This window comes from Nycticebus coucang, chromosome 2 (genome assembly GCF_027406575.1).
Source record: "Nycticebus coucang isolate mNycCou1 chromosome 2, mNycCou1.pri, whole genome shotgun sequence".
Lineage (NCBI taxonomy): Eukaryota > Metazoa > Chordata > Mammalia > Primates > Lorisidae > Nycticebus > Nycticebus coucang.
This window is the reverse complement of record NC_069781.1, coordinates 169,672,689-169,688,002: the sequence shown is the minus strand read 5'-3', so window position 1 is coordinate 169,688,002 and position 15,314 is coordinate 169,672,689. Positions and strand designations below refer to the sequence as shown.

The window sequence follows — 15,314 nt, the reverse complement described above, 5'->3', positions numbered from 1 at the left end:
TAAGAGGGGAGAGAGAATTCTAGAGAGCTTCCCAGAGTCCCTCATGGTTTTCAGAAAAGTGCTGATCAGCACATGCTCCAAGGAAAGTGGTTTAGGCCTGAGAAAGCAGCAGCCCAAAAGGGCTGGGTCCTGTGGCTCATGCCTGTAATCGTAGCCCTCTGGGAGCCCAAGACAGGTAGATTGCTTGAGCTCAGAAGCTCAAAACCAGGCTGAGCAAGACCCATCTCTACTAAATAATAGAAAAACTAGCCAGGCGTGTTGGTGCATGCCTGTAGTCCCAGCTACTTGGGAGGCTGAGGCAAGAGGTTCACTGGAGCCTAAGAGTTTGAGTTTGAGGTTGTTGTGAGCTATAATGACACCACAGCACTCAACCTAGGGCAACAGAGTAAGACTCAAAAGTCTCAAAAAAAAAAAAAAGGAAAGAATGGAAGAAAGAAAGGACCAGCTAAAAGGATAAAAGGAAATAAGCGTACCTGATGTTCATGCAGAAAGGGAACACTCCTGGGATGTTCCAGTAGAGCTCTCAGAAGCCTCATTCTTCAGTAGTGGGGGAAAATTACCCCTAGACTGTGATGTGCTCAGGTCCTGTTCCACCCTACCCCCCAAATCCTCAAAAACAAGACCTGAAGGGATCAAACAATTAAATGCATTCCACAACAAATCTTAAGGAAATTTATAGGAATACAAAAATATCAGTTGGCTCTGTGGGCAACAGGTGGCTCCACAGTGCATTGACTTTCTAGGGGCTGGAGGCATTCAAAAATATTCAGCACTGAAAAAGGTAAAATTCCTAATGTCTGATACCCAATCAGAGATTACCAGCATGTAAAGAGGCAGGAAGACACAACCAGGTGAGCATAATCAATCAACTGGCTCAGAGCTTACACAGATGTTAGAATTAGCAGAGGATAACAGTATGACAATTAGTATAACTGCTTTTCTTATATTCAGATGTTAAGTAGAGACTGGTGGCTCTATAACAGAGGATAACAGTATGACAATTAGTATAACTGCTTTTCTTATATTCAGATGTTAAGTAGAGACTCGGTGGCTCACGCCTCTAATCCTAGTACTCTAGGAGGCTGAGGCAGGAGTTTCACCTGAGCTGAGCAGTTTGAGACCAGCCTGAGCAAGAGGGAGACCCCACTGCTACTAAAAATAGAAAAAATTAGCCAAGTGTGATGGCTCATGCCTGTAGTCCCAGCTACTTGAGGAGGCTGAGGCAGGAGGATCACTTGAACCCAGGAGTTGGAAGTTGCAATGAGCTACCACAATGCCATTGTACTCTAGCCTAGGCAACAGAGTGAGACCCCGTCTTAAAGCAAACAAGCATACAAAAAACAAAGTAGAGATATGGGAAGATATTCAGAAAGACCCAGAGTAAACTTCTAGAGATGAAAACTTTCATGTCTGATATAAAAACACACACTGGAGGGGATTAATGGCAGATTAGAAGAAGGTATTAGTGGACTTGAAGAGACAGCAATGAAAACTTCAAAACAGAACATACAGAGAAAATAGTTAAAAAAAAAAAAAAAATGAACCTAACAAAACCAATGAAAACCCCAGACCATCACTAAGCTGTGGGTTAACTTCAAGTAGTCAAATACCCCTCTGGCTCCAGTTATAGGTAAGGGGCAAAAGAGGAGAGGAAGGGGCAGTAAATTTTCCAATTTTGATGAAAAGTAATTCCCCACAAACTCAGAAATTCCCTCAGAACTCAACAAACTACAAGCACAAGAAACATGAATAAAACTATACCAAGGCTCATCATAACACAATTGGGATGTGATATTAAATAAAATTAGTGGTAAAAAGACAAACCTTAAAAACTAGAGAAAAATATACATAAATAACAGATTTGTTAGAAATAATGCAAATGAGGTACCAGGGGAACACTACCTTTAAAGTATTGAAAGAAAAAAAAAATTCAGTTGTATACAAATCACACTTCAATAACTATTTAAACAATGTCAAACTTGGTTCCACGTAACACAGAAGTCAAACAATGACATTCTATCTATAGGCAGTCTGACAAAGCTACATTTATGGGTTGCTATCCTCAAAAAAAAAGGAAAAATCACCCACCAGTCATTCTCTGTAGCTTTTGCTAGCCATCTGATACTAACAGCAGCAACTTTATTTCTAAGGCCATTATTGTTTCTGGAAAAAAAAAAAAAAGTGACAAAGTTCACTGATAGGGTTGGAGCCTCTTTAAGCCTGTATCACTGAGTTCTCTGCAGAGGCCGTCATAGAAACATTCTACTCTTTTTCCCGTGCTAATGTAGTTGTTCACTGTTCTTTGTTTCTTCCGACTGTTTATTCTGCAGTTTACTTGAATAACGGCTTGTTAGACCTCTTGTTGCATTCTTTTGTGTGTATCCCCCTTTTAATTTTGTTTCGCCTTCAATTCACTCACTCTCATAGTCCCAGCTCCCACCTCTCAATTTACACACCTCACCCACCTCAAAACAGGCAGTGGGCAAACTATTACAGCTTACTCTATTTCCTCTATTCTCTAACCCCCTTACATTTAAGCTGCTCACCTTTAAAAGCATGGTGAAGCACAAATGTCTATAGTCTCTTAAAAGCCAACTACAATCCGTTCTTCCTCGTGACAAGATTCATCACTTGAGGTTGGGCACTGAAATGCAAACTCCTGTTCTGTACTCACGTACCAATTCGTAAGCAGAAACCACTGAAAGGATCTCTGCACCCTGAGACCTGTACAGACAGAAAGCATCAGAAATACAGGTAGGGCAGAGCCTTGATGGGGCTTAATTATATTGCTCTGGTTTCCAAACCCTCTTGGAAATAAAGCAAGAGTTAGAAAGCTGTAGCCTCAAGGGGCTTACAGAGAGAAGTAGAGATTATGTACGGACAACAATAGCAGCAACAAATATCTGGCACTTAGTGTAGATCAGGAAGTATTCTAAGCATTTTACACATATTACTTTATTTAACCTGCATACCTATAAAGTAGGTATCATTATCCCCATTTTATAGTGGGAACAAGTAGCTCGGTGGTGGAGCCAGAATTTGAATTGTTATCAGTCTGACTGTAGAGCCTACACTCAACCACTCTTGTCTAGTGTCTCAGGAAATAGTGTTGATGGGCAGGAACACTGGACATCAGTGCCTCCCGCCCCCCCACTCGTTACCTCACTGTCCTTGAACGCTGGGATAAAACTCACCCACTTTGCCTGCATTATACAGATCATTTGGGGAACAAGCAAGAAGAATGTAGTTTTACCAAGTATTTTTGCAAGTGTCATGCAAATGTAAGGTATTACAGAGAGGTGAAAAACCAGCCTCACTGCATAAGGGAGCCTGGGGTAGGGAGTGTACTGATAGCAGGAAGGTAAGGAAGGGCGAGCAACTTGGAGCATCACCAACAGTAGACAGCCACTGAGGCTTCTCCAGCATGTCCACCTTATAGCCACTGAGGCTTCTCCAGCGCGTCCACCTTATAGCCACTGAGGCTTCTCCAGCGCGTCCACCTTATAGCCACTGAGGCTTCTCCAGCGCGTCCACCTTATAGCCACTGAGGCTTCTCCAGCATGTCCACCTTATAGCCACTGAGGCTTCTCCAGCGCGTCCACCTTATAGCCACTGAGGCTTCTCCAGCGCGTCCACCTTATAGCCACTGAGGCTTCTCCAGCGTGTCCACCTTATAGCCACTGAGGCTTCTCCAGCGCGTCCACCTTAGCTGCCTCTCCATACTCATGTCTCAGGCTGAGGGATCTGGGCCCAAAGGCAGAACAGTTCATCTGAGAGTTTTCATTCCCATGTTAATAAAGGATTCAAAAGTTGAATTAAATAGCCTTTTTGTCCATCTCATCCCAAGAGAGTAAGGCATGAAGTAGTCACAAATAAAGGATCAAAACCAAATTTATTTACATTGCCTGGAATTTAAAAATTCAAGAAGGCAGATGGAGAAACTCAAGCTAACTAGGCTAGGCTATCTTAAAAACATGTCTCTTGTTTTAAAAAAAGAAAGAAGGAAGGTAAAGAAAATACACACTTTTATCAGGAAGTAAAGAATAAGGGAAAACTCGATGTTAATGGTCCTTTGATTTGTTTGCAAGTTGTGCCAGAGCCTCGGCTGCCCATTCCCAGCAGTCAGGTACCGAGGCTGAGCGGGCACATGTGTCCTGCTGTAATTAAGGCTGCAGAGCCATGCGGCAGGTGCAAACTTCTCCTCTTTCAACTTGACTCTTAAACTGCTTGTGCTCTTCTAAGTCTAAACTTGTTAAAAGTGAGATGTGGAAGGTCATTAGTCTGTAACAGGGGCTAGCACTACAGACATTTCTTTAAAGCAAAATTAGAAACAGCTACCTAACACACATCAACCATTTTAAGATATTGCCATTTCATTTTCCAGGGGGGAAACTATTAATTCATCCACACGAGCATGATATTGAAGCCAGATTGGAAGGCTTCTTTTCCTTCAAGGGAAAAAAGAAAAGCCTTTCCAGTAACAGAAAGAGCTCTAGGTCTCTTACCCAGTCCTCTCTCTCCATGTAATTTAGGTGCTTCAAGATTCTCTGATACAAACGGCTCAAACATCACGAATGTTTTGTCTTATTTTCTTGTTAAAAATTTATCTGTAGAAAAATTTGAATTGTAGTTACCTCTCTCCAAAGAGCTGAAGCAGCAAAACCTCGCTGCAAAACTAGTTCCATTTAAAATGCTTCAAAGTGATCCTGCCACATCTAAAATAATTATAGCTTAGAAAGGCTGTGGGTCAGAACAGTTTTCATCATACTGTACCTTTTCATGGGCTGGGACAACAGATCAGCAACGTTAACTGTGTGCCAAAAACACACAGGGAGACAGAAGCCATCTGCTTCTGCAGGAATACCCAAAAGAAAGGTACAATGCCTAGGGAAAGATCTGGATTTCATTAGGGACAGTGACACTACTTGTTTGCTACAGAGGTTCAAGCACTGGCCAGGGAACCAGCTTTCCTCTGTGAGCATCAGTAACGCCTGAGCCAGTTGTAGAATTCTTTGAAATTGTGAATTAATAGGGTCACCGCTGCTTCCTGAATTCCTGCTGGAGTAACTAAGAAAAAGACTTGGCTGACAGTGGCTGTTTGAGCCAATAGAAGAGGATTACGTAGCTGAACTCCTGAGGAAGAAAAGATCCCTGTTGACCCAGGGCAGACCTTGCAAGGACATAGCCTGCAATGCTATCCAAGCCCAGCTGCTAGTTTTGTAAATTAGCTGTGGCTATAAATGAGAGAGGAATGGAAGGCCTCTGGGCCTGATCTTGGATGTACTCCTTATTAATAAATTTTAGCTATTTCTGCCATAGGGAGAGTGTTTGATAAGGACTATAGTCTCTCGAATGTAGAAATCACTATTGCTACTGCTGTTGTACAGACCTCTTGCAAATTCTGCTCTAACACACATTGAGAAAAGGAAATGTTGTCATCCATTTCCTTCAACTTACCATTTATATCCTTCTGCCGTAAACACTAGATCCAATTCCCATTTCAGAAAAATTGAACCTCTCTCTCTCCTGGCCATCAGTAGAACTTCTTTGCTTGTAGTTTTGCCCAGTGCCTAAAATTTTCATACAAACATTTGAATTAAAAATCCAGTTGCTATTAAGGCGCTCTGGGACCAAGTATTCTTCAATATGGCAGGCTTGTCCCCTCCAGGAAATAAGCACTGAGAAATACAAGGGTATTTAGTAACACCAAAGAGCCTGTGTATATCCTTGTGAACCCTGGAATAGGTACTCCCTGCACAGCCAACCTCAAGGTAACTGTTCACATTTATACTTCGCCATCCATCAACCTTTCTCTCAGGCATGCACGTATGCATGTACACAAAATCTCTAACGGAGACAAGAACTTTTGCTCATATTTTTTTAATGTATCACAATGAGCAGGAAACATACTTGATGAAATATTTTCAAAGGAGTATATTCAATTACCATCTACAATCAACTTAACTATGACAACAAAGTTTTTGTGACAAATTTTGTTTTTCAGTTTGAAAGTTCCATGTGGTTCTGTTAGTCTCCATGTATTTTGGTACAGTTCGAGATCAGCATTGTTACAGTAACAAAAAAGCTAACAAGACTACATTATAGAAAAACACCAAGAACATCATTTTTGGTTTCACTTGCTCTATTTTTTTTTTGTTTGTTTTTTGTTTTTTTTTTTCTTTTTGTACATTGCAAAGGCTGTTCATATACCTCTTCACCTCAGGGTCACGTTCATTTATGCTTTCTTTCCTACCCAAACTTGCCCCCCTCCCCCCCCAAGAAAGTAAACAAACCAAAAAAACTAGTCAAAGCTTTGTTTCACAGTGGGCAGTATCTCAGCGCCAACAACCAACTCAATTTATGCTTCTATTTAAAATGTCTTAATTTATTATTTAAAAAAAATATATGTCCATGAACATCAAGTGCACTGGCTTGGGTCACTGCCTCTCTCTCCTGCAACTTCCTGCCATGCCTGATAAACTCAGGTTTAAACACATGCCATCTGTTTTACTTTATTTTCAATTGTGTAAAACTTTGGCCACATTCATCTCTTTAAATAGCTTTTAATTAAAAAAAAAAAAAAAACTTCCTAGATGTATTAAACTTTTCATTTTTTTTTTCCTTTTTAAGTTTCTTTTTGGAAGGATGGATGAAATAATCCCCATTCTGTGGGTCAGTATGGTGCAGGGACAGACTGGTGTCCAGCATCAACCCACATTATGGAGTATTTGGAAAAACCAAAGAAGTAAAAAATGAAGTGTCAATGGAGGTGAAGAACTAATTTAAAAAGTGAGTTGAGATATATCCTACTCAGCTACCCACTACGCAGCTGACAGGAGTAAATTCCCCGAGTGAGATCAAGCTAAACAGTTGAGCGTTGTAGTGAATTCATGCTTTGTACACAGTCCTGGTCATAGCCATGGTGGATGTCAGCCCACAAACCTCTACCTAGTTCATGTTTGACCTCTAATTTTCATCATCACTTACTGCTTTGCTACTTCTGGGTTTGTGCTGAGAACTGTTTTTTAGATTTAGAATGAACATATTTGTGGGCGGTATAGTTGTAGAGAAAAGTATTAAGTGTGCAACCCACTCCAGGTTGAAACAATCACATAACCCCTCTGAGGAACACTGGTGGGTGGAACATGCTTAGCCAATCTACTCAACCCCCTTATTGTTGCCAAACACACCCACAGGTCAAGGCATGGCATAACAAAACACAGTCACTCTTCTTCATAGAGGGAGGATGGCATAGTAGCTCAAAAAAAAAAAAAAAAAAACCCCAATAGCACCCCAAAACCATGAGAAGGGGTTGGCAAAATTATGAAGACAAGAACTCAGTTGGGGGGGATAGAAATTGCACTATTACCAAGCAATATCATTTTTAAAAACAAAGTTTTCAGAGAAGACCTACCAGAATTTGACAGGTAAAGCTAGTGTTAAATTGTTAATTGATATCACATAGAGAACTAAAAACAAAACGATTTTTTTTCTATATGATACAGACACAGAGTAACATACAACAGTTAAATGGCAAAAAATATATATATATTTCATAGAGTTACAAACAAGATAAAATAATGGAAAACAAAAACTGTACAACTTTAAAATTTAAAAATGTTCATCTCAAACACAGGGAGAAATACAAGAATTCTCATTAAAAGGAAATAGCATGTTAAAACAGTAAATGTTTTGTGTAGTTGCTTTTGACACCTTATGCTACAACTGGATACTGGTATGAATAGTTAGATGGTATTCTTTAGTATTTCTACTTAAAAAAAAAAAAAACAATTAAAAAAGGAATTTGCACTGTGCATCAGCCTAGTTAGAAATATGTACAACATTTCAGGATCTACTCTTTTTCATTAAACTAAAAACAAATTCATAAAAATAAAATAGTCCCGGCTAAAAAAGAAAAAAAGAAAAAAGAAATCCATTTTCAGATCTTGGAATGCTCCAGTCTTTTGCAAAGTCGATGAGTGGCTTCAGCACTGGGGAAAGAAGCCCGAAAGGTGACCAATGGAACCTGCATTCACAGTCTTCAAAGTTCCCTTTTGAAACATAAAGAGGAAAATGAAAGGGGGAAGGATTTCACACTTTCAGGGCAAAGGGAGATTGTTTCTGTTGATGTTTGACTATGAAAGTGAAACAGCAAAGCATCTATTTGTCTCCAAAATCTATGTTTTAGCAGCACAAAGTTTTCCTTTCAAAGTTCAGACCTTTTTTTTTTTTTTTTTAAGATAGGAAAGGGTGTGTATTGTGTTGTGTGTTACAGGGATACGGATATTAACATAAACACAAGCGCCTCACATACAGTTCTTTTTTGCTTTCTGTACATTGCTATCTGCTTTGTTGGCTGCGCTCTGGATCACTCGCCGCTCAGACTGCCTAACGCAAGGACAAAACTTTGAAGTAAAAAATGTGTCTTTTGGTATATGGAATCATCATTAACAGCTGCCTCTCTGCTTGCAGAAGAAGCATATAACAACCTGGGAATCTCTTGTTTTACTCTTTTCTTTTATTAAACTAAGTCTTGTTTGTTTAAATCAGAAACAAATTCTCAAGTAACAAGAACCCTTTCCCTTTTTTCTGCATCAGCAGTGAAAGGGTGTGTCTTTGGATTTTATTTAAAGCATGAAATTTCTTTTTCTGAGAGAGGAAAGAAAAAACACAAACACAAAAGCCAAACACCTAACCAAAAACTGTTTTAGGAAAGAAAAGTACACGGCCAATTACACAAACTGAAACCAACACTTCGGTATATAGGAAAAGAATAGTTGAGGCATCACCAAACAAGGAGGAAAAGAAGGGGTTAAAGAAAAGCCAAAAGAAAGATAAATAAAAAATAAATGCACAAGGCTAGACGACATAGGTTACTAGAATTATATGCCTTTAAAAAGTTTCAACTCCCCAACCAAAAATAATCTGTGAGGATCCTAATGACCCCTAAATCCCTTGAAATTCTTTCTTTAGTTTTATAAAATAATTCTGCAGCTACCCTCTAAGAAATGAAGGCAACTACCTTAAGTGGGAGATTACAGGATGGGAGGTGGGAGGAGGAAAGAGAAAGTGGAATTAAGGGACAAAGAGGAGAAAAGCTTAGGCGAATCAACAGATTGCAATCTATCTGCTAGGAATGAACAAGACGACATCAAATGAGGAGCTGTCAGCTGGACCATACAAAAAGCTAAATGTACACAAAAGTTTTTTTTTTCCTTTTAAATCTACCATACCGCTTCAGTTCATTTCCAATGCAACAATCTACTCAACACCAAAAATGGTCATATCTATCATAAATACAGAAAGTCAGTTTTTAAAACTTATTATTTTTTTTTAAGCTACAAGTCCTCAACACTCTGTGTGTGTGTGGGTTATTTTTTTTTTTTTTCTGAAAGTGGGAGTGCTTAACTTTTCCCCTTGAAATTGGCTTCAGCAGAAAAGCTATCCTTAAAAATCCCCAGAAAGCTAAAGCAGTTCACATTGTTTTTCTCGAATACTTTCTGCCCGTTTTTTTTTTTTTTTTTAAATTAACAAAACAAAACAAAAAATCTTTTCTGGAACAAAAAAAAAAAAATCAAAGAAACAAAAAATAATATATATAAAACAATGATTCTGAAAACAGAACAAAGTGTGAGCGATTGACCTGAGAATAAAAAGACATTACATTTCTTTTTTTCTTTTAGCAAGCCATTGGTATCTGAATGCTAAGATAGCAAGAAATTTAAAACGGTAACAAGGTGGACTGCTTTCCCATACAGTGCATGCCGGGCTTTTCTGTGCTATCAACGTGGGGCATTTATTGAAAAGGGGCAAATATACAAGGGTTTAAGCTCCAAAGACGTTAGGAGGCCCTGCGGACTTCTGTTTCCCAGACCAAAAGTACCTTCAAAAGGACACAATATAACAGGGGTACAGGTTTTTTGTTTGTTTTTTTTTATATTAAAAGAAAAAAGAAAAGACAAGAATGTAAAATTACCGGCATAGATAGGTATATGGGAAAACAACCCACGCTTTTTCTTTTTTTTCCTTTTTTTTTCTTTCTTTTTTTTTTTTTTTTTTTTTTGGTTAGAAGCTTTGGAATTGCAGTTAGTCTAGTTTTGAAATTGGTTTGTTATTAATTTTTGTATTTAAATTCGTTTGTATTGTTCATCTTCAAAGCTTACAATCTGAAGGTGTCCGTTCCTACACTGGTCAGACCACTGTCCTTGGGGCAGCTGGGGTCTTTGGGACCCTCCGCCGGGCTCGCCGGTCCGTCGGACTTTTGGCTGAGATCCGTGTCAGACTCCTCCGAATAGTCGTCTGTTGGCATCGAGGGCTGAACCCCTGAGGTGCTGCATGAACTTGAGGTAACCGTTGAAGATGAGGAGAGAGGAGGAAAAGAAGGGGACTTCGCGGCCGAAGCCCGGGAGACCACTTGCGGCCAAGACTTCCTGGAGGCGGCGTGGGGGGAAGCGGAGGACGAGGAGGACGAGGAGGGGGCGGCGGCCGACGGGGGAGGGGGGCTGTCGTTTGAGTGAGCGGCAGACTGCGAGGTAGATGCGGTGCTAGGATCGGGGAAGCAGGCAGAGTGAGGTAATAAACTAGGGTGCTCTTTGGCGTTTCTTGCTGCTCTCGTGATTGTTCTGTGTTTGTGCAAGGCCGACTCGAGATGTTGACTCAGAGCTTCCTCCCCACAGAGCGCGCTCTCGCACGCCAGGCAGTGGTACGAGCCGCCGCCGCCGCCGCCGCCGCCGCCGCTGGGGACGTGAAGCACCATCTCTTGCAGGTTCACCACAGACTGGCCGAAGAAGCAGAGGGACTTCAGGTGGCTCCTGGCCGCCTCCTCGTCACCGAAGCCCGCCTGGCACTTGCGGCAGACCAACTTGTACTGCACCTTTGGAACAATGAAGGGGTCGTAGAGGGAGTCCGCACTTTTGCTTTCTGCTTCTGGCTCTTCGGGGGGTTTCGGCAGGAGGGGGGACACCTCTCGGGGGGCGTTTTTCTGCTCTTCTGGTTTGGGGGATTCTTTGGCAGGGTCTTTGTCTGGGGAAGCAGCCCCCTGGGGGACTGGGGTTTGGCTTGCTTTGGGCTGCTGCTGCTGCACTTTCTGCGGTGGCTGCTGCTGCTGCTGGAGCTGCCGCTGCTGCTGCTGCTGCTGCTGCTGCTGCTGCTGCTGCTGCTGGATCGCCTCCTGCAGACTCTGCTGGTATTGCTGGTACTGCTGCAGTAGGGAGCCCGGGGACAGCCCCATCAGGGCCTGCGACAGCGCAGGGCTGTAGGGGAACAGACCTTCCATGCCATACATGGGCTGCAGGTACCCACTCTGCAGGGCGCCAGGGATCTGGGGGGCATAATAAGGAGAAAAGCCCGGTACGAAGTAAGGAAGGAACTGGCTTGTGAGCAACGCCGTGGGGTCCGAGGTCAAGGCTGCCTGCAGGGCCTGCAGCTGAGCTGGGTCCACCGCGTACTCCATGGCAGGCAGTGGCGCTGAGATGGTGGCTGCCGCCGCTGTGGGGGCCTCTCCCTTCTCCTTCTTGGGGACAGGCAGGGGTTCCCCTTTCCCTTTGTGCGCCTTTTCCTTCTCCTTCACCTTCTCACTGTCTTTGTCCTTGCGCGGCTGCTGCGGCAGGAGCTGTGGCGTGGGTGGCAGCTGGGCTGCTGGCGGTGGGGGAGGCTGTTGCACCTGTGGCGGCGGCTGCTGCTGCTGCTGCTGGGGCTGGGGGGGTTGCTGAGGGGCCATCTCCATGGTGGCTTGTGCTGGGGTCGGGGAGCTCAGCGATGCTGAGGATGGTTTATTTGGTAATCCAGATGTGGGGAGGCCAGGGGAAGGAACTGTTGTGCTGGGCAGACCCATCAAATTCGGCTTGGGAGACGTTAAAGCTGAAAGGAATGGAGATAGAAAGACATCATGGGTCAGTTAGGGACGGTGAGGCTGAAGCTCAAGACATTGTACCAGTGTCACCCACAGAGTCTGAGATACCAAGGTTTAAACTTGAAGGATCCTCTCAAAACCAGTCTTTTCACCAGATGTCTCCGGCCAGGCTCAGGACCCTGTCCTGGGTCAGCTCCCCCACGTCCCCTTTCAGCCCAACAACTTCCAACCTTCCTGCCCAGAGTGCCACACACACTAGTTCACGCTGGCGGATTATTCCCGGCTACCATTCACTCCACCTACGGCAGTTAGTTTGGTGGCCCCCAAATTAGCTGTTTTTAGCTGGGACCCATCAAAGCTTCACGGAAATAGTACAACTATGACCCCTCCATCCCCAGAAGTTGTCTGGAGGAGAGAGGCAACAGAAGAAAGCAAGAGCCAGAAACATGGTGAGGCCACGTGAACACACGAAGCAGCTCTCCACCGCTCCTCTTCTCCGAGCTCTGCTGTTGCAGCAGAGCAGACGCTTCAGGAGGGCAGAGAAGAAGAACGGGAGAGTGTGGAGGAGGGAAGGGCCTGGGAAGAAATAAAATCAATCCATTCTGGGAAAATTGCTCCAGTGCCTTGGCCCAGCCGACCTGCTTCATGTCTGTTGAGTAGTGTAACCACCTAGGAAGAGGAGGCTGAAGAAACGACCACCTTCTCTTTGTGCCCCTATTTGAATAATATACTAAAAGGGCAGTGGGGCTGGAGATACCTGAGAACCCAGCCAGAGAGACAGGGGAGAAAAGCAGTATCAGAAATGGAACAGTCCAAGGTGCTGACACTGTCAAGTCCCAAGACATCATGACCTACCCCAAGCACCAATGCTCAGGGGCAGTAAAGGTCTCTGTGTGACCAAGCCCACATGGGGTACAGCCTCATCCTTGATCATATATAACCCTAACCGACCACTCCCTGCAAAGCCTTCACCAACACCAGAACTTACTATCCTCCCCCACCCATATGGATAGCTCCCAGTTTGAATCTCCTGCCAGGGAAATGGAAGAGGGTGTTGCTGCTATTAAAACACCAAGCTTCAGGTGTATTAAGACTAGCTTGATAGTAGGGAAGCACAGCATGGGAGGGGGGGTTGACAGTGTTCTGGATGATGAAATGCTAAGAAAAGGCAGGAGTCAGGAAGAACTCACAGGCAACAGCTCTCAGAACACCTCTACATTCACCACATCCAAGAATCTTCACTTCAGAGGACATCAAAATGTAAAATCAAAAACTCTCACAGCTCTTCAATATTTCACCTGGACCACCTTCTGCCAGAAAGCTGGGATAGGGTTCCATAATATGACCCATCATCATGAGACAAAAACACTCTGAAGCCCAGACTTGGGTGAAGACTTTGTTGATTTCCAACTACATTGGTATAGCTCTCACTATCCAAGCCCTCATATTTCAGATGAAAATAACAAGACCACTTCAAGATGTCACTCCATTTACACCGGAGAGCCAAGGAGGAAGCGTCCTTCAGCATTACATCATCCAGTTTCCTCAACGGCCATAAGAAACCAGAGAAGATGTGTCTGACTCAGAACAATTCTGTAAAGGTTTATTGGTTAAATTGGCACATGCAGGGCAGAGACACACTACATTATGAATTATAAACTTGGGACATGGCTCTTTTGGTCTGCTGCTCGGCAACAAGCCTGCTCTAAGTTTAAAGGGTAACGCCAGAGCCACAAGCTCAGTGGGGTAAGGAAGAAATGTCTAGAGTTATCCCCATCTCCTCCATGGCTTCAGACTTTTAAGAGAAAGATTTGAGAACGAAGGCCTTAAACTGACTTTGTGTATCTTCAAGCAGTGGTCTACATAAGAGATTCAAATTTTAAGAAACATTTTCTGAACCCCTGCTATTTACCTAGCTCTGTCCTAACCACACTAGATACAACAGCTCAATACACTTTTCTCACAATAATTCTGTGACCTTAGGTTTCTGAATTGTAAGATTGGAATCAAGCAACATACTTCATCCCCTTTAGACCTGGCCACACACCTCTAGAGACAGACTGACCCTGTGTGGATTATCCATGGGATGCATGATCTTGAGCCCACAATCAACGTCTTAGAACCTCAGCTTTGCACAATAGACAGTTATAAGGATAAAAGGAAAGACCATATAGAAAGAGCCTAGCATTGGACCTGACATTAATAAACACAAGTTCCTTCCCTCCCATTCCAGATCCAGTGCTCTTTAGAGTTGTGGTAGGGTCCGGTGATGGTAACTGGGACACATCTGTCTGCCTTGGATATTAAAGAGCATACCTTCCTATCTCGAGTCCACTCTGTACCATGGTCAGAACCTGAGTAGCACTAAACATATACCTGTTGACCGACTCGCTCAGTGCTGTGGAAGAAGCACATAGCACTGGGAGCCTGGAGGCTTGGGCGGGAGCTCTGGCTCCTACCCTACCTTGTTGAATGGTCTTGACCTCTCTGGGCCTCAGTTTTCTCATCTGTAAAACAAGGGGAATAGATCAGACATGCTGACTCTACTTTTTTCACAATATTACGATAACGCTGGGCCTTCCCAAACCCCTCTGCCCAAGTCCTGGGCTGTGGGGATAATTCAGTGCCTGGCTACTTTCCATACCTTGTTTCCTGGCTTATGTCTAACTGGTGTTTGCATCGCTCCGTGACATCACCGGTCAATGCACACAAGCAACAACTTCTGTGTCTTCATGTGCTTCCTGTCCTTGTTCTCTTTGAAAGAGAAACTGGGATCAGGAAGGGAACAGCCTCATGTTCTGTAAACCACCACCAAAACTATCAAACATGTAATTAATTCAGCTGGAAACTAGGTCTGCTCTGGGAAGTGCTTCAACCCCTGGGAACAGGGACGCATTTTGAAGGCAAGGCGGTGCCCTGAGAGGCTCTCTGTTGGTTAAGGCAGGCCGTTGTGGGAGGAGCTTGCTGACTTGTGCCTGAAGTTTCACAAGACCCTGGAGGAAAGACGGCTGGGGATAGAGACGATGAGTGGGGACGGCGAAGGAGAAATAAAAGAGGTACACAGGAGGAAGTGCAAAACTCCCCATGAAGTGAGACTGTAAGAGTGCCACGTATACGTGATCCTACATGGGAGGGGGGAAAAGAAATGAACGGGTGACTGAGGACCCCTAAAATAAGCATTAGTATTTTTGTCTGGAGGACAAACAGAAACACGTTGCCTAATACAAGATTCCTAGTCAGTGGGTTTACTTGGAAAGGCAGTCTGGTAGAAACCAACAGAGCTACAATTGTTCTAGGTAGAAGACACACACCCAGCAGTAAGGATCTACCACACCAAAGAGTTTCTTCCAGATTCTTCTGCCACTGGAGCTCACTCAAGAAGGCGGCAGGGACCCCAGTGAGGACAGAGTTGACTTAAGTATCCAGTATCCACAGGGAATGATCCAGAATTAGCCAGAACATT

The 15,314-nt window shown here is 43.5% G+C and overlaps 1 protein-coding gene across 2 annotated transcripts in view; it reads right to left on the bottom strand.

Annotated features, from left to right (window-relative positions):
* Positions 1-5,864: 5,864 nt before the first annotated feature.
* Positions 5,865-15,314, bottom strand: part of ZFHX3 (zinc finger homeobox 3) — a 255,481-nt gene continuing 246,031 nt past the window's right edge. For both annotated transcript variants that reach the window (XM_053605852.1, XM_053605844.1), the window contains exon 10: positions 5,865-11,859. In XM_053605852.1, the coding sequence (XP_053461827.1) occupies positions 10,160-11,859 (1,700 nt within the window). In that variant the 3' untranslated portion in view covers positions 5,865-10,159. The remainder of the gene's footprint in view (positions 11,860-15,314) is intronic.